Genomic DNA, 25368 nt, shown 5'->3' on the forward strand with positions numbered 1-25368 from the left:
GGACTCATACAGCTCTCATCACAATCCATACATCCATTGTGTCAAACACATTCGTACATATGTTGCCATCATCATTTTCAAAACATTTTCATTCTACTTGAGCCCTTGGAATTAGCTCATTTCCCTCTTCCCCACCCTCCCTTCCTCATGAACCCTTGATAATTTATACTTTTTTCTTCATGTCTTACACGGACCGATGTCTTCTTTCACCCATTTTTCTGTTGTCCATCCCCCTGAGAGGATCACAATGTAGGTCACTGTGATTGGTTCCCCCTTTCTCCCCCCACCTTCCCTTTACCCTCATTATTGGTCCTGAGGGGTTTATCTGTCCTGAGTTTCCTGTGTTTCCAGCTCTTATCTGTACCAGTGTAGATGCTCTGATCTAGCCGGATTTGTAAGGTAGAATTGGGATTGTGATAGTTTGATCTTTTAAGTAATAGTTTCTGAACATAATCAGTTTTATTAGATTGCACCTCTCAGTAAATCATTTTGACTTCCTTGGAAGCCTGTGAATATTAACCTAGCACTGACAGCATTATACTTCAGGAAAAATCACGAACTATTTGGATAATGAATTCAAGGTCATTCATTTTCAATTCATCATTCCTAACTTTGTAAAGTAGGAGTGACACATTTGAGCCTCCCTACCTTCCTGAGAAAGCATCAGCTAGTCCCTTCCCATACATGTGTGTATGTCTGTATGCATTTTCTAAGTAGGAGGATGAGGGTGGGTCTTGTTGAGAGCATTGCGATGTATGGCGAGGCTGTGACTTCTGGCCAGTAGGTTTTTCTCTTATTGACTCCTGAGGTTGCCCACCTAGGAAACCTGGGGAACCTGCATGGCTTTGTTATCCATGGTGGAGCCTGGAAAGAAACGGAAAACTTGACTGCTTTAGTTGGTGAGTGCTGATAGTCATGAAGCATTTGTGAATCAACTTCATCGCCCAACAGATTATTCCACTTCCTGTGATTTCCATGTGGGCAATACATGAATAAGACACTCTGGTGGCATAGTGACTTCCCTAAGGAGCTGTTAAATTTGAAGTCACCAGCCCTTCCTTGGGAGAAAGATGAGGCGATTTTCTTGTTTAATGATTTATAACTTCTAACACCCAAAATGGCCATTTTATTCTGTCCTACAGTGTCACTACTAGAGTAACCTTAATGGCAGTAAGTTTTTGAGTAACTTGAGTGAATGTAAGCTTGTCTCTTTTACCCAATTGGTCAAGTTGAAAATTACACAGACCTGCAGCCTGCTTGTCCCTGTCATCTCTGAGAACCGGCCACTTGTCTTCTCACTATGGCTTTCTGACACACTCAGCATGTAGTTTTCACACTGTTCTCCACACAGGAATACTTGGCTGTGTCCCCAGAGCTCAGATTGCTCATCTTCATGTAGGCTGTGTTTGTGGATGTGTCTCTGGTCAAGGTGACCCTACCCTTGAAATTTCTATGCATAACTTGCAGCATCATTACTCCCACTCTATCCACACAAGTTAGACCCACTCTATGCACACAAATTCTTTTTTGGAGTCTGCTCTACCAACCGTAGATAGTCACTGGTGAAGGTGTATCCAGAAGCCTTACAGGAAGGATTCCCTGAGGCCCCAGGTTTCCTCAGCTCAGGTCCAGGCAACACCAGCTCCACCTGGGAGTGCCTGCCTGTTGGACTATGGTCCTCTAGATTAACCATAGCCCCTTTCTCTTTACTGGGACTAGAGATCCCTTTGCCTGTACCTGTTTCTATCAAGAGGTTTCTCCAGCACCAATCCATCGTGAGAGAACTGTGTCCTGAAGGCTTCCCTTAGTGAGGGTGATATACCCATATTTGACTTAGAGGCTGGCATGATAATTATTTGGATATTCACAGAGTAGAATATTTCAAAGCTTATGCCTAGCCTCAGGCTGGGGAGTATATTTACTTTAAATATGAGGATGAGATATGTTATGGCGTTTCCTTAAACCAATTCAAATAGCTAGAGAAGATAGGACCCAGCAATCTGGAATTTGGAAAACAAGATTATGCTCAGCAAATTTAGTGACACACTAAGTGCATGAGGCCACTATTGTAAAAGAACAAATCTAGAAAAAGGGTTTTCATGCCAAAAGAAGCAAAGATTGTCACTGCTGGGAATCCAAATTCGAGTTTCATTCGGAAGGCATTTTTGGATTGTCCTGTGCATTCATTTCTGCCACAACCACCCCCAATAGGGTGCCGCCACCAACATGAACAAAAATCAACAGACTCGCTGTCCTTCAGGCAATGCTTTGTCAGAGCAACCCCTGCTGGGTTTGGGAGCCTGTAACTGTTCACAGGAATAGCGAGTCCAGTTTCTCTCACAGAGCTGCTGCCCGCTAACAACCCCCAGGGAGGTGAGTTGCAGCCCAACGCTTCACCAGTGCACCACTAGTGACCCCGCCACGAATGAGGTGGCTAAATGAATCAGTGGAATGGTATTGCCTCTCTAGGCCTGCAGGGTAATGATTGTCATGTTGTGGTCTGGGAACCTCTGGGGTTCTCTGAGATCCTTTCAGTGGGTCTATGGTGCTGAGGATATGGAAAGATAGATATATCGCAACATGTAAAAATGAATGCAGAAACTACTAACGATCTTGTATGGAACCAGAGCTTTGCAACAAGTTAAATAACTCTTTGGACTAATACATTTGGCCACGTTGGAAAATACAGCTTTTAAAAATAAAAGGCTCTTATCATGACTACGTGATACAGTCAATCTCACTATTTTAAACAGCATTAAAATCAATCTTTCACTTCATTTGGTTGTAACTTCTAATACGGTAAATGTCAATAGTTTCCACCTACATAATCACAAACTCTGCATCATCAGTACGTTTTAATTAATTTTTCCCCAGTGCTTTTTAATTATTGACTTTAGTTGTTTATTTCTTTTTCCTTGGTCCTTTTTAGGAGGGTGAAAAGATGTTGTGGTATTCTGGTCCTGAAGAAGTTCCTGACCAATCAGCATTTAATGTGGGCTAATTTCAAGGGAGATGTTTTGCTAGTTGCTCGTGTAATGACGATGGACAGTAGTTTAGAGTGGGAATGAGTTGTAAGACTTTTCAAAGGGAACAAGCTCCTAATGATATTTCTAGCAAAGACCCTCTAGGGTTGGGGATTGACACGGAGTGGGCACACTAATGGGTTCCAAAATGGCTTGATGTGTCATCCTGCACATGTGCTGTTCCTTGGACTGTGTTCCACGGGCACTGAGTATCTTCTGGTTAACAAGGCAAATTGGGGTCAGCAAGGTAGTGTCCAGCTCTTCTGTGAGCTGTTTCGTGAATCTGAAGAGGACTTTATAGATAGGTATTGGACAAATGGGCTAATCTCGAACTTATGGGCTTGGACAGGACTGGGTTGGGATGCTTTTTTAATGTACAGTTGCTCTTATGTATAAACATCTTCTTTATACACATACACGTGTTAATGAATTTGTTTCTCTAGTCTATTCAGACTAACACAATCATGTGCTCGCATTGTTTCAGTGTAATCTTTGAGGTGTCTCAAACTATTTCAAACTTTGTCGTTATGCAGTACTATTGGCAACCTGATAGACTGCCCATCCAAACCCAATGGCATCAGGTTGATTGTAACAGTGACCCTCATAGACTCCATAACTTTTATTTGCTGAGAACCAAAAAAATCCATGTGACTGTCGGTATTGTGGTGTTCACTTGATTGTAGTGGTCTGTCATGGAACACACAGTATCTCTGAGGTATAAAGGTAAATTTAGTTTTGCATTTACATCTTGTTCAATCTTTTACAAAAGATTCTCATTTTCAAAAAATAAGAAAGAAAAAATGAAAGAAATCACCAGCTAAGTATTCTGTGGTTTTTAAATACTCTTTTTATAGCTAATATTTTAATCACTTATGACCTATATTCATATCCTGATGTAAGTGAATACCTAAAATATCAGTGTTTCTAAATCAAAGCCCCAAACATAGAATAATAGAAGCATGATATTATTTACATATGAGCTATATTTGGAGTTTCCCAAGTGACTCTTCAATGGGAAATAAAATTTTCCTGTGCTCTCATTTTAGAAGCAAAAGCGTACTTGATGTTTTTAATTGACTTTATCCAGTCATGAGAACTTCCTTGTCTGTTGGACAATAATGGAGGGAGGGGAAATTAGGGCAAATCAATACAGGAAACTGGAAGCTCCTAAATCAGGGGGTGTGTTATTAATATAAACATTCAGCTATTAGACTCGTTAAATTGTATAGAACATTCTTAGGTAGGTGAGTTTAAACCGCTAACCTTTTGGTGCCACCCAGAGGCCTTCCCATTAGACAATAAATTAAAACAAAACAATCGACTTTTTATTGTGAATTAGGTGAAGATTGAGAGAGTAGACCACCAGCTTTACATTTGTATTAGAGTTTAAATTCTGAGCCCTGTGTGTGTGTAGAAGGCTATGGATAACTTTGAAAGCCCCAAATTCATTGGTAGAAATCCCCAAGAGGATTAAGCTTCCATTGAATCCCCTCTGACCTTTAACCTAGGATGTGTTAAAGGTCAGGTAAAGTGCCTTAGAAACTAGATTACCCCACTCCCAGGCAGCCTTGGAAGGGCAGTCTCCCCTAGGCCTGCGTGGTGTGTCCTGAAAGAAGGTCACCTTACTAGGATCACGAAGTCTTGGGCCATGCCCTGATGCCTTGTTCTGAAGGCCCTGGGCCAATCTTGTAAGCTTTTCTGTCCAACAAAATGTCCCATCCCAATCAAGGCCCTATTCCTGTTTCTGTCCCCCAACCTGTAGCTATGATGTATTGAGCTGCACCAATCATGCTTTTGTGGTCTTTGCTTTTGCCTTTCCATATCCGTTTTAATTGTCTAAATCTTTGTAAACCCCTGGTCACCTGCTATAACATCTTGCTAGTCACCTACCTCATCTAGATCTTGTCTTTTTCTTTGATGTTTACTTATTTATTTATTACCATTTTATTGGGGGGCTCATACAACTCTGATCACAATCCATACAGATATTCATTGGGTCAAGCACATTTGTACATTTGTTGTCATCATCATTTTCAAAACATTTTTTCCTACTTGAGCCCTTGGTATCAGCTCCTCATTTTATTTCCTCCCTAATGAACCCCTGATAATTTATAGATTATTATTATTTTTTCATGTCTTATACTGACCGAGGTTTCCTTTCACCCACTTTTTTGTTGTCTGTCTCTCTGGGAGGGGGTTATATATAGATCCTTGTGATTGGTTTTCCCATTCTCCCCCCACCTTCCTCTTACTCTCAATAAGTCTTGTCTTTTTTCTGTTTAAGACTTAATAAATGTTCTCCTTAAATTATACTTGATATTTTAGGTCTCTTTTGTACTCTTAAACACATTCAACAATTCATACACATTTTGTTTCAACTCGTCCATTGCAATTCCCTTAATGTCTCATCCCTTATCCCTGGTCCTCTCTGAGATCCCAGCTTTGACTCCCCCTTCTATCCTAACCCTCTGAGTTTTACTTTAGGTAAGTGCTGCCCTTTGATCCTAAATAATTAATGCTTTTAACATACAGGTGATATTGTAGACCTAAAGGGTGACTAAGGGGCATAGACTTGGGGATTCCAGCAGTCTCTGTCCAACCAGAAAGCCTGTTTCATTTATTTATTTTTTTTTTAAGATTTGAGTTCTAGTCCACATTTTAATTCCACTCTATCAAGAACCTTGTAATGTGACCATTTTGAAAGCTGTTGATCGTGACAGCTGGGCACTATCTATCTCTTCTCGTCTCAGGGTTGTGGAAAAGATAAAGCTATGGCTCTCATATAAAAAAAACAGATTCTTGTTTAAAAGATTTTATTGAACTAGTTAATGAAATGTTGGTGATGTGTCACTACCAGTTGCTACCAAAAACTGGATGCATTTATTAATAAGGAGTGTTGAAATGTGTAAACAAGGACAAAACTGTTGTGAGGGGAGGGTGGAAAGTCCCACCATCTGAGAATCAATTATATGCTTATAAAAAAAACCCCACAACAACAAAAATCCATAAGAACCGCACTGCCATTGAGTCATTGCTGACTCATTATGAACCCCCGAGGGTCTATGAGATGGTAACTATTTACAGGAGTAGAAAGTCCGATCCTTCTCCTGAGGAGCTGTTGGTGGTTTCGAACTGTCTACAGACCATGCAGACGGGCAGTCCAATACATAACCCCTACGCCTCCAGGGGTGTATTTAAGACATTTTAGTTATCTATCTTTCCATTAGTAAACAAAGCAAAATAAAGAAAAGAAAGAAAGAAAAAGAAATCTCACGGGAGTGGCGACCCTATAGGACAGAGTAGAACAGACCCTGTGGATTTCTGACAACATAAATCATAGGATCTCAAACTCATTTGGCCTACTGGGCCCCTTTTCAGGAAAAACAAATTACTCGGCACCCCCTGGCAATAAATAACTTTTGTACTCCAGCCCTTAATCACGGCTAGAGTGTAGGCATGTGCTTTTGCTGCCCCTGGATCATTCCCGTGCCCCTGGGGGACACACGGCTGTACAGTTTTGCAGCACTTCATAGCCTCCTCTTCCTCTCACAGAACTGCTGGTAGTGCTGACCTTGAAGCATACAGCCCTGCACTCGCTTCTACCAGCTCTATAGAGTCTTGGGCTCTGTTCAAGGGCATTAGATCTGAGATCAGTATTGTTTGTGACCTGAACTCATTCTCACATGTGAATCATACACAAAATCAGCAATCTTGAGTGGGGGCTCTCAAAAGACCAGTTTGGGATGGGGTGGGAGTGGGGAACTTGTGCAATGATTGTATTTAGACAGGAGGAAAAAATGGTGTGTGTCAATGAAGGTTTGAGGATGATCATTATAACAGTTCTAAGAGTAGCAAAAATAGAGCAACTCGGGAAAATTTTAAAAATTATTTAGCTTATTAAATTTTAAGTTTGTAGCAAGGTCCATCATATTTATTATTTCTTGATCAATAAAACCCTTGCAAGCAATCTCTTAAAAGCCCCCTTAACATCTTTGTTTCTAAGTGTGTATATGAGGGGGTTCAACATGGGTGTGATGATCCCATAGAAAAGGGACACCATCTTGCCCCGGTCCTTGGAGGCAGGAGATGGTGGTTGCAGGTACATATAGATGGCAGTGCCATAGAAGAGTGACACCACAATCAGGTGGGAACCACATGTCCCAAATGCCTTTCGCCGGCCTTCAGCTGACTGTATTCTCAACACTGCTTGGGCAATGAAGCCATATGATATCAATATGAGTGCCACGGGTATTAGAAGGAATAGCACACTGATGAAAAACAGCTCAGCCTCATTTGCGGTTGTGTCAACACAGGACAACTTGAGCAGAGCAGGGACTTCACAGAAGAAATGATCCACTTCTTTGTGGCCACACAGTGGCATCTGAAGGGTCAAGCTGGACTGCAACACCGAGTTGCTAAAGCCACTAATCCAGGACGCAGCTGCTAACTGGAGGCAGAGCCTCTGGTGCATGATAACTGAGTAGTGGAGAGGCCGACATATAGCCACAAACCTATCAAAGGACATGACCGCCAGGAGAAGACACTCAGTGGAACCCAGGGCCAGGAAAATGAAGAGCTGAGCCACGCAGCCACCATAACTGATGACCTTCCTGGTGCTGCAAATGTTTACCAGCATCTGTGGAACTGTGCTGGTGGTGTAGCAAAGATCCAGGAGAGATAGATTGCTAAGAAAGAAATACATGGGAGTATGAAGCTTGGGGTCCAGATGTGCCACCAGAATTATTCCCAGATTGCCAAAGATAGTCAAGATATAAGAAACCAGGAACACCACAAAGAGTGGGAGCTCCAGCCATGGTCTGTCTGAGAAGCCTAACAGGATGAACTCCCTGGGGACGCTCTCATTTACCTTGTTCATGTTAACTGGTTCAACTCTTGGCTCCCTGAAATAGAAAAATCCAGCAATTAAATAAAGGAATAGTCAATGATTATATCAGTTAGTTATAATCATTTGATCAATTTTTCATAAATATATTATAATTGTGAAAAAAGTTTTTTAAATGTAAATATTTCTTTATACTTCAAGTGAGTTTCTATATTTGTAACAGTATAATGCAAAGTAAATTTCAAAAATTTTAAAGTATGCCATGGGTTTCAACATTCACAGAATTTATGTAATAATCTCTCTTTGTTGTGTAAATGTATTTTTCTCATACTTTACCACCTGGATACTTTCCTACTAGGGGAAAAAAAAAAGAAAACCCAATTTATCTAACAGGTTATCAGACTCTTTTGAAGGATATGTGTTTTAAGAAGGTCTTAGAAGTTGTATAAAACCCAACCAACTGCCGTGGAGTCAATGCCCACTCATAGCGACCCAATTCTACTCATAATGATCCTGCAGGGCATAGTCAAACCTCTCCTTAGAGTCTCTTTAACTGTAAATGTTTATAGGAAGAAGTAGCCTCTTCTTTCTCTCATGAGCCATTGACCATGCAGTTCAAAACCCAACACAACGCATTATGTCATCAGGGCTCTTTAAAATAGGGTAGGATTATTCCATAGAATGTATAGTGTGATATATAGGGATTCATAACCCTACCTTTCCAAATTGCCCTAGGGATATTCTGATCTTTGGACTCCTCATTTCAAAAAGGAAGATGATAATAGTTTTAAAACTGTCTTGATGTGAAGTATAAGAAGTGACTTACTAAATGCATACAGCCCATGATTTGTCCTGTTGAAATAGAGCAGTTTGGACAACAAGGTCACAAGACAATAGCGGACATTAGTGATACAAGAGCTCCGAGGGGGACTCAGAGAAGACTAACTTGGGATTTTAAACATTTCATTTTCATTAGGCTGTCAAATGAAAGGCTTAATGGTGGTTTAGTGGAAGAATTCTCACCTTCTGTTTGGGAGACCCAGCTTCAATTCCTGGGAACGCACTTCATGCACAGTCACCACCAGACTCTTAGAGGAGGCTCATGTATTGTCATGATACTGAGTTTCAACAGAGCTTCCAGATGAAGCAGAACTTGGAAGGAAGGCCTCTTCTGAAAAATTATCTGATCCCAAATCAATCATGGGGATTTGCCAGGACTGGGCAGATTTTGTTCTGTTGTGCACAGAGTCTCTATGAGTTGGGGCTGACCCAATGACAGCTAAGAACAACTGATGGAAAATGACTTAGCAAATTTTAATCCTTTCCATTCCCTCCAGAATCTCCAGACCATCAACTTCAGCAATAGGGATCACAGTAACTATCCTACTTGATGTGTGCTTATGATCCTTATTGCAATTGCTTGGCACCTTGCCAAACCCAGAGGAACACAGCCATGCAGTAGAAGCACCTTGCCAAACCCAGAGGAACACAGCCATGCAGTAGAAGCACCTTGCCAAACCCAGAGGAACACAGCCATGCAGTAGAAGCACCTTGCCAAACCCAGAGGAACACAGCCATGCAGTAGAAGCACCTTGCCAAACCCAGAGGAACACAGCCATGCAGTAGAAGCACCTTGCCAAACCCAGAGGAACACAGCCATGCAGTAGAAGCACCTTGCCAAACCCAGAGGAACACAGCCATGCAGTAGAAGCACCTTGCCAAACCCAGAGGAACACAGCCATGCAGTAGAAGCACCTTGCCAAACCCAGAGGAACACAGCCATGCAGTAGAAGCACCTTGCCAAACCCAGAGGAACACAGCCATGCAGTAGAAGCACCTTGCCAAACCCAGAGGAACACAGCCATGCAGTAGAAGCACCTTGCCAAACCCAGAGGAACACAGCCATGCAGTAGAAGCACCTTGCCAAACCCAGAGGAACACAGCCATGCAGTAGAAGCACCTTGCCAAACCCAGAGGAACACAGCCATGCAGTAGAAGCACCTTGCCAAACCCAGAGGAACACAGCCATGCAGTAGAAGCATCACAGTGATGCCGGCACTCTGAGACGCTTTGCGAAGACGTTGTTCAGAGTCCTAAGTTTTCTGGAAATACAAATACAAGTCAACTCCATCAGCTACAAATGCACTCATTCTGATGAAGTCTTAGCCTGATAGGATACTTGTAAATTCCTTGATTAATACCGGAAAGCAGATTTCTCTTTATTCCTTTTTTATCTATATTGAAAATTTCTCCTCATGTTCATTCAAATGCTAACTATGTATATTCTAATCTCCTAATTTTTTTCTAGAGCTGTTGATTCCCTTAAAATGTCCCCTTACTCTCAACTGATAAGAAATTTGAGGTCTATAGTCATGGGTATGAAATGATGTTCAACTGCATCTCTAAGTTAAAAAAGAAAGTTGCTAACTATTTGTATAACATGATCCCATCATTTAAATAAAGATGATGTCATATCATAGCATGTTACTTTACATATATTTATATAAATGATTGCATACAAATAAAACGGTTTCTTGGAAGATACAGAAGAAAGTTAGACTCATGGAAAATGGGGATAAAATTCAAAACTCAATGCTTTTGAATTAATTCTGACGTATGGCCAGCCTCAAGGACAGCATATGCGTGTGCACGCGAGCATGCCAGTGCCATCAGGCTGATCATCACCCCCAGTGGCCCCTCAGGACAAGAGTCATCATTAAGAAAATCAGCCCACTGCCTGTTTCTCCTGTGAAGCTGCTGGTGAGTCTAAACTGCTGACTGAGCACTTAACCACCGCACTACCAGGGCTCCTGGTCTGAGACAAAAAATGTAGAAAGTTGGTGGGTTGTTTTTTTTTTTAAAGATTATTATAAAAGTAATGGCCTCTTACTAAAAAACTAGACTTAAAACATTGTAAGTAAATTGTGTTTTACTTTCCCTGTAAAGTAAAACTTCCCATTTCGGAGAAGCCCTGGTGGCTACTGTGTCTGCGCTGGCACTGTGGAAGGAAGAGGGGGCTCTCTGCTCCTTTGAAGATGTACAGCCATGGAAACATAAAAGGGCAGTTCTGCTCTGCTGGCTGCATGGGGTGTTCTGTCTCTCTTTCACACACACACCCCCCCATTCACTTTCTGCACTTTCCTCTCAAGCTAGCTTTGCTGTACTTTAAGACTTTGACCTCCCAAAGGATGCAAGTCTTCATAAGAAATTTAATACTCTAAACTCTCTGCACCATTAACATTTATTTGAAAGAAGGCTCTGGAAGGAGAATTTCTAAAGGATGGAGTTATGTGAGCATGGTTTTTGTTTGGATGATAAGGCATAAATTCACCATAACTGTAATATTAAAATTCAAATGACCGTTACAAATGCGCTTTACACAATTGATGTATGTATGGATTGTGATAAGAGTTGTATGAGCTCCTAATAAAACAAAATAAATTATTCAAAAAAAATTCAAATGCCCTTCATATTACTGTTCATGAGGCATCTTATGATTGCAAAGCCTGCTTGCATTTTCCCCTGGAATGGGCATTTCTCCTCCTCTGGAACTTGGAGGCTCTCCTTTGGGAAGTTGCAGAAGAAGGAAGGAGTCCGTTAACTGCTTTACAATCAGATAAACTCCTCATTCTGAAAATTGGTGTTTATAAACTGCCTTTCTCATCAGTGCAATATGTAACTTGTATTACTGTATCCTGTCATACAAGTGTATGACATCCTCTCAAGTTCTATGGTCAGTGAGGGCACAGGCAGGTGAAAAAGAATGGGGATCACGCTAGCACAGCGGTTCTCAACCTGTGGGTCGTGACCCCTTTGGGGGTCGACCGACCCTTTCACAGGGGTCACCCGATTCATAACCATAGCAAAATGACAGTTATGAAGTAGCAACGAAAATAATTTTATGGTTGGGGGCTCACCACCACATGAGGAAGTGTATGAAAGGGTCACAGCCGTAGGAAGGCGGAGAAGCACTGCTCCAGCAGGAAAGCCAAGAGCAGAATGAGAATGACGGGGAAGAAAGGACATTTAGAAGCTTTCAGAGCACCGGCTTCTCAGTTTCTGCTTTTTTTTTTTCACTTTCTTGGGCATTTGCTCATCAGCCAAACATACAGTAGCCTCAAATATGTATCCGTTTTTTGAAAGCATGCCTTCAAATTACATAGTTGTATTTGGGTTATTTGAATTTTTAAATCTTATTTGAATTGACATGTTTGTTAATAACTACACAAAAGCAAAGAGCCACATAAACAGGATTGACTGGGATACTTTCACTGTTCTGATGTGATGGGCTGAACTATATATATGTATGTATAACTATGCTTAGTATATTTTCTTTGCATGCATTGTACTCCATGAATAAAATGAGGGAAATAAATTAATTTTAAAAATTTTGAAAGAAAAGAAGAAGGGGCACAACCTTGAAGAACCCTCCAATTCTTTACCCATCAAATCTAAACATTGTTCTGAGAGGTTGTAAAAAGAAGAAACGTAACATTGAAACTCACTTCCATGCTTTTGGGGCACATGAGCTTGCACAAGAGCAAGCAAACAGACAAATTATTTCATGTAAACTAATACCTGTGTCTTTTGTTTGCAAATGCAGCTAATACTTCAAAGGCCGTAGAATAATTCCTCTGCTTTTGCCAGTATTTTCGGGTAAAGTCCTCACTTTTAGCAGCGGGCAAAACCCGGTTTGAATTACGTATGTGGAGACACCCAAGAAACCAGGAGCAAAGCGTAGCATCTGGATTATCAAATAAGTTAATGGAAGGAAGGAATTTCAGAAAGCTGCTGATGGGATTCTACAAATCTTATTTGTGATTACCTTAGAACATTTTTAGCTCATAATTTAGAATGTATCATCCTTTTTAACCTCTGTATTGGTCGAACTTACATCTGTCGCCTCTCTATTGGAATTTCTCATTTCATATCTGAGCTTGAATGTTCAACAAGATGAGTTTCAGCAAAACCTTAGAGCTTCTTTCTAAACTACAATATATGAAGGAATAAATATATGAAGGAATATCAAGACAAGAGAGGTCACAGAGTTTTAGTTTTAAGTCTGCCAGGAAGATCATGTTTGGTTGAGCAAGTTAGTTGGTAGCTTTGGGTGTGAGTTTTATCTTCTGTAACATTGGCGATTTTCTGTCTTTTTATTGGGTAAATGTATACACAACAAAACATTGTTCATTTCTGCACTCTTCACATGTATAATTCAATGACATTAATTGTATATGCATCAGGTGGACCAACCATTACCATAACCCCTTCTGAGTTTTTCTATCACTCTGAACAGAATCTCAGTGTTCCTTAAGAAGTGTGTCTTCCTTGTACCCTGCCTTCTTCTGCTTACCACTGGCAACTACGTATCAATTTTGTAGTAACTACTAATACATTTTTATCTCTATGCAGTTGTCTAATCTAGGTATATATTATGGGGTTTCTATTTTCTTTTCATTATAAACTGCTTACTTTTATGCACTTCTATGTTTTCTCAAATTGTCTCATAGCCTAATGAATGTATGAAAGGCTTCCAAATACCAACTTCTAGCTTCCTTCTACCCTATAAGGAACAATGATAGCAGTCAATTTTTCAATTCAGCTGATACAATGCAGCTTGGCTCAGCAGTTTAAGAGGGTTTCAAAAAGTTCCCTGTAAAATTCCATTATTTTTAAACTTCGTTTTTACATGAATTTAGCCAACTTCCTCATTCAAGGAAGGCTGTCCAAGACAATGTGCAGGTTATGAAAGATTAATTTGGCAGGCAGAAACCTGAATTTATATCCTCGGAGAGGTTAAATCACTTTCCCAAAGTCCTAGAGCTAGTCAGTAACAGACTGAAATCATAATGTAAGACTTACCTGATTTAGAGTTCGTATTTCTCACAGAGATGACAATGTATTCAAAATAGCATTGTATATTAAAAATATGAAGAAACAGAAGTTTAGGACTTAGCTGATAATTAGGTCTCTTCTTGACATTTGACTTATGAACAATTCATCAGATGAGTACTTAGTTCACTCAAATTTTAATATATTATTAATCAGTAATTTTCTCAAATTTACTTACCCTCATTTTAAATACTAGAGATAATTTAGTGTTATGTCCAAAAAGTCGTGGGTTTCAAATAGAGCTAATTTAAAGCACACATATATAATGACATCCTTATAAGCTGTTGAATAATATAGTCTATTTGACAAAATTCATTAAACTTCTTTGGATTCCACTCAGTATAAATAAAGCAGGTCATATAGTTTCCATCCTGAGTTGGCTGGAGGATATGAATGAAGGATGACAGGTGACCAGAACATGTTGTTCTCCTACCACATTGCTTTGCATCAAAGAATCAACTACAATTTTAAGAGATTTTGTTTCTCCAATCAGCTTTGCAAGAGGGATGAGAACTGTAGTGCACGGTCTCTATTAATCTGGGTGTTCGTTTTGTTCTGTAGCAGAAGTCTCAACACGAAATTGCAAAACCCTCTCCCCTAGTTTATAGTAGTTAACTGCATACTCAGGGGAAGAAAGAAGGAAGATATTTCTACGAAGTGATGTTTCATCATTGGTTTGCTCAGCAAACCCCTTCCTCTAGGGATTTCATCCTCAACAATTTTTTCTGAGACAAAATAAAATTACTGTAGAAACAAAATTCCCTATCAAAGACATTTTGTGTTATTCATTTTCTATTGTAAATTATTCAGTGACTTTTCTTTTTCTTTGGTTCATTTCTTTCTTTTTAAAATTATTTCATTGGGGCTCGTACAACTCTTATCACAATCCATACACACGCCGATTATGTCAAGCACATTTGTACATTTGTTGCCTTCGTCATTCTCAAAACATTTGGTTTCTACTTGAACCCTTGGCATCAGCTCCTCATTTTCCCCCTCCCTCCACCCTACCCTTCCCTTAGAATCCTTGATAATTTATAAATTATTATTATTTTTTCATGCCTTACACTGTCCGACGTCTCCCTTCACCCACTTTTCTGTTGTCTGTCTCCCAGGAAGGGGGTCAATGTAGATCCTTGTGATCGGTTCCCCTCAATGACTTTTCAAAGCCACCTTATTCTTTATTCTTTATTCTCTCTTCTATTCTGAATTTTAAGTTTTTATGTCTAGTTATTAAGATATTCCCCAGTTCAGATATTTTTGTAAGGTTAAAAATTTATTCATAATATTGTGTTTGACTTTTGGAGAATTTATTTTCTTATTCTGTAATTTATTTCAGTTTCTTCTTCAAATAGCTAGGTTTGAAAAACATTCTTATAATTCTACAAAAAGGGAGAGAGATTTAGGATTTATACCATGGGGTAGGAAGCTTTTAAACAAATTTGTAAAAGAAAAGAAACCCAAATCTAAAAATTTCCCTGTTGCAAAGTGACTAATGATATGCTAGGGAGTTTAAAGACAGTAAATCCAAATGATCAGTGTTGCTGTTCATTGTTGTTGAGTTGGTTCCAACTAAGATAGACTTTTTTTTTTTAACACTGGGGGATTTACTGAGCTTGCTGATAGATGGAGATACATGCGTAAATGGCAGTGGACAGGAGCAGGGGCAGGCAGGCAGGTAGGCCAGGGGTTAGGTCATCCAGCAGGGTAGGGCCTGCGGGATCAGGACACAGCATTGTGTAGTGGCTAGTGGCCTTGCTGGCCCATCATCTGTGACAGGGCTTGAAAGCTCATCACTATGCGTGGCGATAAGAATGACAAAGATGAGGATTCCCAGGAGGCCGAGAACCACAACAGAGAAGATGTTCAGGTACTTGGCGATGGACGAGTGGCTCCCACCACCTTCACCACCTTCTGGTCCCTAGATTTCATGGAGTAGGCGCAGGCCACGAAGCCCAGGCAGCAGCAGTGGAGGAAGAGCACGTTGAAGAGGGACCTGACGAAGTGGTTGGGCACGTGGGATTCACTCTGGATGTTGATCACCGTGGACTGCGTGGGGGCGACAGGCTCACTCTGGATGTTGATCACGGTCGACTGCGTGGGGGCAGCGTGGTATGGGGGCCGCAGCCCATCCATCTTGAGCTCCTCTTGAGCCATGTCCTGGGTGTGAGGACACAGAGAGCAGCAGAATGGGAGAGACCCCATAAAGACGTTTTGTACAACAGAACAAAACCCTGTCCGGTTGTCAGGAGAGACCATTCCCTGGAAAAGAACACCATGCTTGGTAAAACAGGCCAGCAAAAAAGAGGAACACCTTCAAGGAATTCTTGAACAATTAGCTCAAACATAGCAATTAACCAAGAGATATAATAAAATATGTTAAGTGTCAAAAATAGATGAATATGCTAAATTAATGATGATAAAACTTCATACTCACTGGATGAGGAACAAAGGAATTGAATTCTGTTGCTAATAGAGATGAAGGCAAAAGGTTACTGCAAATTACTGGGAGAAATTCCAACTGCTAGAGACTTTCAGAGAAATCTGTATTGCAATAACTGCTAAAATTTACTTACCGTCTATACTTGTGTATAAGCCGAGTTTTCCAAAACATTTTTATGCTGAAAAAGCCTCCCTCACCTTATACTTGAGTGAGGGTCCCACTTACCTGTTCTCCTGTCTCTTGCGCTCATCTGAGGTCACCTCTGTGGGTTGTTCGATGACTGCTGATATCATTGTTCTTTTCTCCTGCACACAGGAAGCGTCTGTGTTGTCCGTGCCATACTGGACAAGAACCTGCCCACTTCTGTGTGCTGGTACCTGGGGCGCACCGCATCCTTGTCAGATGAATGTCGGATGGGGCCGCTCTTCTTCTCCTGCTCTTCTCCAGGGCTGGGACCAATGACATAGCCTTTACAGTCTTACCTGTGCCTGGTCACGCCCCCTTGCTCTGCCCAAGCATTGCTGAATACAAGTACCAGTATATCTCTGGTGTTGCATATACAGAATGTTTATTTATAGTACTTAGTCTACTGTTTTTTATTTTCTTATTAACGCCTATCTGGACCCAGCATTGACTATGCTTGCATACAGTAGTCTGTGTTAGGGTTCATAACATATGTACATGTTGCGTTGTGTGCGCTCGGTGGCTGCATATGCAGTAATGCAGCACATGCTGTAACATAGTGCATACACAATGCAGAGAGTATATTATGATCCCCAACACAGGCTGCTCTATGCAAATAGTCATGTCATCACATTCTGGAATATCATCAGCCTGTGTTAGGCCTCAAACTCTACGTGCTGCATGTGTACATGCAGTAAGGCAGCGTATGTAGTAATGTAGCACATGCAGTAACACAGCATGTATAGTATGAGCTCTAACACAGGCTGCTCTATGCAAACATAGTCATGTCATCACATTCTGGAATATTATCGCATACCAAACTCTCCAAACCCTGAATTACTGTCAGCTCCCTTAGTGATCCAGCATGTTTTAGACCTCGTGGTGTCTTTTGAGTCTGATTCTTTTTTGGGGGAGGGGTAATCTGTTTTCCATGGTGAAGTCTATCTGTCTTGCTGCATTCTATTGCCAAATGATTTTACTTGTTTATATGGTTACTGGTAGTTGCCTGGACATCACCATTTTTATTGTAAATTGGCCTCTTTTAAGAACTATAACTAGGGCTTATTTTTGGAGTAGGGCTTACAGTATATTTGGAGAATATAATCACTATGGTATGGGCATTCTTTTTCAAAGTCGTTTTATGTTTAATCTTGTTAGAAATGGATCCCAATACTTCTAATCCTGGACCAAAACAAAAACTCAGGTCATACAAAACTGGTTTCAAACTGAAGGTTGTGTCAAGAGCAGAAGAAAGCATTAACAGTATTGCAAGTAGGGAATTTTGTGTTGATGAAAAACAAGTGAGGGAGTGGCAGAAAATGAAAGCTGACTTGGAAAAGATTCCAAAGGCAAAAAAAGCTCGATTGGTTTAACAACTTCATATGGGGCTCTAGAGACTGAATTGCATAAATGGGTTATGGAGTGTCGTCAAAATGGTTACTTAGTAACATGCATGGGAATTGTTCAAATGGCTAAAGATGACAAACTAAAAGCACCAGGCACTGAAAATTTTGTTGCGTCAGCAGGATGGTGTACCCACTTCATAAATAGATTGCCCTATGTTGTGGCAAATAAGAAAGATTTCAGATAAGTTGTCAAAAGATCTTGATGATAAAAGTGATGTCTAAGAGGCCTGGTAGGGCATGACCAAGGGTAATGCACCTGAGAGAAATTACTGAAACCCAAATGCAGACTGAACATGATAGTGGGACAAGAGGAAAGTCCAAGGAAATAGAGGAAAGAACTAGGAGGCAAGAGGCATTTATAAAGGTGTAAATAAAGAGGTGTAGATATATTTACATGTACATATATTTATATATGAAGATGGGGAAATAGATCTATGTGCATATATGTATAGGTTTAGTATTAAGGTACCAGATGGACATTGGGCCTCCACTCAAGTACTCCCTCAATGCAAGAATAATTTATTCTATTAAAAGGCATTCCATGATGCTCACCTTCCTGACAAAATCGCTGAAGACAAAGTGGGTACATTAGCAAATGTGGTGAAGAAAGCTGATGGTGCCCAGCTATCAAAAGATATAGCAACTGGGATCTTAAAGGCTTGAAGGTAAACAAGCGGCCATCTAGCCGAGAAGCAACAAAGTCCACATGGAAGAAGTACACCAGGTGTGGAAGGGATCAGGTATCAGGCGTCATCAGAACAAAAAAAAAATCATATCATTGTGAATGAAGGGGAGTGCTGAGTGGGGACCCAAGACATCTGTAGGCAACTGGACAACCCCTTACAGAAGGGTCGTGGGGGAGGGGGGCGGTGAAGATTAGCCGGTCAGGGTATAGTGTAGCAATGATGAAACATACAACTTTCCTCAGGTTCCTAAATGTTTCCTCCACACCCACTATCACGATCCCAATTCTATCTTACAAATCTGGTTAGACCAGAGGATGTACACTACTACAGATAGGAACTGGAAACACAGAATCCAGGGTGGATCCCTTCAGGACCATTGGTGAAGGGAGTGTATGGTGGAAAGGGGAAACTGATTACAAGGATCTACATATAACCTCCTCCCTGGGGGACTGACAACAGGAAAGTGGGTGAAGCAAGACATCAGACAGTGTAACATATGACAAAATAATAATTTATAAATTATCAAGGGTTGATGAGGGAGGAGGGAATGGGGAGGGAGAGGGACAAATGAGAATTTGATGCCAGGGGCTTAAGTGGAGAGCAAATGTTTTGAGAACGATGAGGGTAACAAATGTACAGATGTGCTTTCCACAATTAATGTTTGCATGAATTGTGATAAGAGTTATATAATCCCCCAATAAAGTGATTTTAAAAAAAGAGTGATGTTCTTCTATTCATTCATCATAAAACAAAGAAGTATCTATAACTATGACCTGGGGAGATTGGGAATATGGATAAAACCGCTATGACCTTTGATCTTCCAAGCAACAGCACTGTGGCAAGTTTGGGAGGCAAAACTCTTTTACTCAGAACCACAGGAAATAAAAACATTTCACACTCATTCTGTCATGTTTGGCTAATGGGAGTAAGCTGTGGCCTGTCATTATCTTTAAAAGAAAGACCTTGCCAACAAGGTCAGATTCCCACCACAAACTACAGTGTGTGCACATATCAAAGGATGGATGGATGAAGAAGGAACAAAAAAATGGCTGGAAGAAATTTGGAATGGATGATCAGATGTTCCTTAAATTAAAGACCATCATTGCTGGTTTGGGATGTGTTCGGAGCCCATACATCTGGTGACATAAAAAATTGCTAAAATCTTCTCAAGTTCCTTTGGATGTTATTTCCAGTGGGCTTACACCTGTCTTGCAGTCTCTAGATGTGTGTTTAAATAAACCTTTCAAAGGCCCTGTGCAAAAGATGTGGCATAAATGACTATCATCTGGACAAGTCCAACTGACAAAAGTTGGAAATCTGATGAAGCCCAACATAGAATTGATTGATAGCACAGTGGGCTCGTGATGCCTGGGAAGAGATTCCAGAGGACATGGTGCAATTGTGGCATTTGAAATGCTATGGATGGCCGTGAAAACAGCGCTTTGTGTGAGAACGACAGCAGTGATGGTGATGACTGTGAACTCAGTGATGAGGACAATGTCTATGCTGATCACCTCACACCAGCTGAAGCTGAAGCTCTGCTTGGACATATAGGCGATGGTGAAGAATCCAGTATTGAAGGATATTAAATCTTGTGTTTTAGCTGGGTTGCTGATTGAGCTAAGGTTTCTGTAGTTTTAAAGTTACTGTTGATACCATTTTGTTTTTGTTGACCCTCTTTTCCACTGACAGAGCTAGTTTACCGTTTTTCTTTGAAATAGATATTCAAAAACATTTAACCTACTGACACCACAGTTAATATAATTTTATTGGTAGCTATTCTTATTTTGAAATTTACCAGTAGCTGCTACATTTTCCACCCTAGGCTTATACTCAAGACAATAAGGTTTCCCAGTTTATGGAAGTCAAATTAGGTGCTTTTTCTTATATTTGGGTCAGCTTATGCTTTAGTATATACGGTATGGTCTCAGCTTAAATCCTCGTCACTCCATGGAATGTTTCTCATGGAAGGAAAATTAACCATAGAACGACAATATTATATGTCAAAAGCATTTCTGCAATACATACAGTGATGTTTTTTTAAATTTTGCTAGTGAGAATTCAAAAGTTGTTGCAGCAGGACATCAGGAGGAAGCAGCCAGAAAGCTCTGGCACACGGGATAGCATGGCTAATGCTAGATGGACCGTGGCTAGAAACAGAGAACACCAGCAAGATGTTTGCTTGTGCTTTACTGGCTACGGAAAGGCATTTGACTGTACAGATCACAACAAACTATGGATAACATTGCCAAGAATGGGAAGTCTAGAACACTTAATTGTGCTCCTGCGAACGCAGACCAAGAAGTAATCCTTAGAATAGGACAAGGGGCTTAATATCAGGAAAGTTGTGTATCAGGGGATTGTATCCTTTTACCATACTTACTCATTCTGTATGTTGAGCAGATAATCCGAGAAGCTGTACTATCTGAAGAAGAACATGGCAACAGGACTGAAGGAAAGTTTATCTACACCCTGAGATAAGTAGATAACATAATCTTGCTGATGAAGACCAAGAGAACTTGAAGCACTTGCTGATGAAGATAAAAGACTACAGGCTTGCAACGCAATGTAAAAAAAGAAAAATCCCTAGAACTGGACCACTAGACAGTATCATGATAAGCAGAGAGAGAACTGAAGTTGTCTAAGATTTCATTTTTGCCTGGAACCACAATCAAAGCTCATGGAACTATTAGTCAAGAAATCAAATGACATGTCACTTTGAGGACTTAGGTGCATCTGACTCAAGCCATGTTAATTTCAGTCACTTCATATTCATGTGAAAGTAGAACAATGAATAAAGAAGACAGGGGAAAAATGGATGCACTTGAATTATGGTGTTGGTGGAGCATTTGGAAAGACCCATGCACTTCCAGAAGAATAAAGATAGCGGTCTTGAGGAAAGTACAGCCAGAATGTTCCTTAGAAGGGAGAGGATGAGACTTTATCTCATGTACTATGGACACGTTCTCAGAAGAGTCAGTCTCTGGGAAAGGACATTATACTTGGTAAAGTTGAGGGGCAGTGAAAAGGAGAAAGGCCCTTAATGAGATGGAATGATGTAACAGCTGCCTTAGTGGGCTCGGACATAACAGTAATTGTGAGGATGGCCGAGGACCAGGCTTCATTCTCTTGTACCTAGAGTGGCTCTGAGTTGAAACTAACTCGACAGCACCTAACAACAATGTGTCTAGAAACAGTCGGAAGGAGAGGAAACCAGGGAGACGGGTGATTTCGGTAATAGCTACATGCATTTGTCAGAACACCCACTGCCATGGAGTGAATTCTGAATCACAGTGACCCTATGCAAGGTTCCTGAGCTGGCCTTGCCTTTCTCTGGCAGAGCCACCAGGGGGATTTGAACCGCTAATCTTTCAGTTATCTCAATCCTTACCTAAAGTATACCAGGGCTCCTTAATTTCTCAGAAGATAACATCAAAGCAAGGGCATGTTAATAATCACCAAGGATATGAACACAACCTAAACACACAACTTAAACCTGCTTCTGTCAGACCCTGGAGTTCCTGTTTCTGGCAGCTGCCTGCGCATAGTTGATTTTCCTCAAGAAGCCCAATTCCTTGAGGAAAACACTCTACTACACTGATGTCTCTGTCCAGGGTTAATTCTGGTCAGAGGCCAGGGAAAACGGCCTCTGTGGGTCTCAGAGCCTGTAACTCTCTCTGGGAGTAGAAAGCCTTGTCTTTCTCCAGTAGAGCGGCTGCTGGTTTCCAGCTGCCCACCTTGCAGTTGGCAGCCCAGCACACAGCCACTGCACCACCAGGGTGCCTACCAGTGGAGCACTAAATTATCCCTGGACCTGAAGGTCACTCTAGAGGACTGGTTCTTCACGAAGTTCAAATAGGAAACTTAAGAGTGATGGCCTGTGCTGGACCTCCCAATTCCACAGATTCAGAAATCGGAATTCCAGGATATTAAAAACAATTTCGTCATCATATTAAAAGTTGCTCAGCCTTCATTTGGGTTTCAGTAATTTCTCTGGGTTACATTGCCCTTGCTGAATCCTACTAGGTCTCTAATACCCTACTTGCCACTAATTTTGGATCACTTGTTGCTCCCTTGTTCCTGGGCTGGTCAACACCACCTCTTTTCCCCTAGGTGCCTTGCTCCCATGTCCCCCTGGAACCATTGGTCCCATTGTTTTCTTCTCCAGACTGTTCATCCAGCCTATTTTATCTAGATAGATCTTCAGTGGGACAAGAGGAAAGTAAAAGGAAATAGAGGAAAGAACTAGGAGGCAAAGGGCATTGAGAGAGGTCTAAATACAAGCATGCACATATGTAAATATATTTATATAGGGTGGTGGAGAAATAGATCTATGTGCATATATTTATAGGTGCAGTATTAAGGTAGCAGATAGATATTGAACCTCCACTCAAGTACTTACTCAATGCAAGAACATTTAGTTTTATTAAATTGGCATTCCATGATGCACACCTGTCCAACATGATTGAAAAATGTGTGCATAAGCAAAGGTGGTAAAGAAAGCTGATGGTACCCAGCTATAAAAATATATAGCGTCTGGGATCTTAAAGGGTTGCAAGTAAACAAGCAGCCATCTAGCTCAGAAGCAACAAAGACCACATGGAAAAAGCACACCAGCCTCTGTGACCATGAGGTGTAGAAGGGATCAGGCATCAGGTATCAAAGAACAAAAAATCATATCATTGTAAATAAGGGAGAATGCAGAGTGGAGACTCAAAGTCCATCTGTAGGCAACTGGACACCCCCTCATGGAAGAGTCTTGGGGAGGAGACAAGTCAGTCAGATTGTAGGGTAGCAATGATGAAACATACAACTTTCCTCTAATTCTCTCCCCCTCCCCACTATAATGATCCCAGTTCTACCTTGCAAGTCTGCCTAGGCCAGAGGATACACACTGGTACAGATAGGAATTGGAAAACAGGGAATCCAGGCCAGATGATCCCTTCAGGACCAGTAGTAGGAGTGGCGGTACTGGGAGGGTGGAGGGAAGGTGAGGTAAAAAGGGCGAACCGATTACAGGGATCTACATATAACCTCCTCCCTGGGGGATGGACAACAGAAAAGTGGGTGAAGGGAGACGTTGGACAGTGTAAGATATGACACAATAATAATTTATAAATTTTCAAGGGTTCATGAGATGGGGGAGCGGGGAGGGAGGGGGAAGTGAGCTGATATCAAGGACTCAAGTATAAAGCAAATGTTTTGAGAATGACGGTGACAACAAATGTACATATGTGCTCGACACAATGGATATAAGTATGGATTGTGATAACAGTTGTATGAGCCCCCAATAAAATGAATTTTTTCAAAGTTACTCAAAGACGCAATATGGCAACCACCACAGGCTTGGACAATTTACAAAAACCAGATATACAGCTTTAAAAATAGAATGTGGGCCTAAATACGCAGAAGCACCCCCATTTGTAAGGTTTGTACAAAAAATTAATGTGAATGGAGCTAATAGTTCTAATGCAGCGGTGGACCCCAGAGCCATATCAGTGCTTGCAAAATGGCAGAATTCCTACAGCATCAAAGTTGCCCTGCAAGAGCTCCAGTGCCTAATGATGTCTAAAGAAAATATGAAACTCCCTTAGCTGCCCGTAGGACAGTGTTACAATAATTAATCACCAAGAAAACCACAGGCCCACCCCTCCCCCATTCTATTTAAGCAGTCTTCCTTTTCCATAGTAGTCCATTTTTTAGATAATGTCTTGTAGACCCCGAAGTACTGGGCAGGAAGTTTCAAGGGCAGGTTATCTTAAGACACCGAGCAGGATACTGTCTTGTCCATTTGAAATATATAAGTTGTGCTCTGAAAAAATGTTACTCAAAAGTCATGGCAGATATAAGTATAAAATCTAACTTTGTAAAGCTTCCAAAAGTCATCATAGAAAAAAACACAATGCAACGACTGTACGTTTTCTTTGAAGATTGTTGATGAGATAGATTGAACTGTTTGCTGCAACAATGAGATCAAATGTAACAATTGTGAAAATGGCACAGGGCCAGGCACGGTTTCATACTGTGGTGTACAGAGTCATCATGACTTGGAACCAACTCAATGATACCTAGCAACAACAGCAATCCTGGGTTTGGAAAATATTTCTTAGCACACAAGAATTGAGAACAAAAATAATGTTAATAAATGACCAAATTGAAGACATGGAGAAAATATTTGCAAAACACCTTCAGTCAGAATACATACATAATTGTTACTAAGGAGATAGATATTCCTCTCTCCCCAAATGGTCAAAGTATTAGAACAGAGATGTTAATCACTAAAGCTAAGATGCAGATGCAAAATAAGCACGTGAAAAATTGTTGTTTCATAATATTTGTCATGAGGGACATTCAACTGAAAGAACTCTGTAATACTGAAACCAACGAGTTATGGTTTGTAGTTTGAAGTCATGCGGCATCACCATGGAAGAAAGTCCTCTTGATCTGTTTCCAAATGGTTCTTGCCATAGAAAACCTAAGGAGTACAGTTTTAGTCTGAAATTTCTGGGGTTGTCAGAATAGATATGTGTTAGGCTGGGTCCTCTAGAGAAGCAAAGCCAGTGGTATTTATATTATTTATGTAGAGACTCAGGCTGTTAATGTTCAGTGACATGGGGTCGTTTCTGACTCACAGTGACCCCCCTCTGTACAACAGAACCAAACATGGCCTGGTCTTCCGCCATCACAATGGTTCTTATGTTTGAGCTCAATGTTGTAGCTGCTGTGTCAGTCCTTCTTGTTAAGGGTCTTCTTATTTTTTGCTGCCCCTCCACTTTACGAAGCATGACGTCTTTATCCAGGGGCTGATCTCTCCTGACAACATGCCCAAAGTATGTAAGAGGAAGTCTCATCATCCTTGCCTTTAAGGGGCATTCTGGCTGTACTTTTCCAA

General features: G+C 40.9%; 1 protein-coding gene and 1 pseudogene across 1 annotated transcript; one reads left to right on the forward strand and one right to left on the reverse strand.

Annotated features, from left to right (window-relative positions):
* Positions 1–6957: 6957 nt before the first annotated feature.
* LOC142437503 (olfactory receptor 2B2) lies at positions 6958–7954 on the reverse strand. Its single transcript, XM_075540629.1, has one exon. It carries the CDS (start codon positions 7897–7899, stop codon positions 6958–6960), a length of 942 nt encoding a protein of 313 aa, XP_075396744.1. The 5' UTR covers positions 7900–7954.
* Positions 7955–19894: 11940 nt separating this feature from the next.
* Positions 19895–24100, forward strand: LOC142441065 (ubiquitin-conjugating enzyme E2 variant 1 pseudogene; annotated as a pseudogene).
* Positions 24101–25368: the final 1268 nt, after the last annotated feature.

The sequence above is a fragment of the Tenrec ecaudatus genome, chromosome 1 (assembly GCF_050624435.1).
Source record: "Tenrec ecaudatus isolate mTenEca1 chromosome 1, mTenEca1.hap1, whole genome shotgun sequence".
Lineage (NCBI taxonomy): Eukaryota > Metazoa > Chordata > Mammalia > Afrosoricida > Tenrecidae > Tenrec > Tenrec ecaudatus.

What these genes read in the sequence shown, in the direction of transcription:
- LOC142437503 (XM_075540629.1), bottom strand. Translation starts at nt 7,899, where the DNA reads ATGAACAAGGTAAATGAGAGCGTCCCCAGGGAGTTCATCCTGTTAGGC.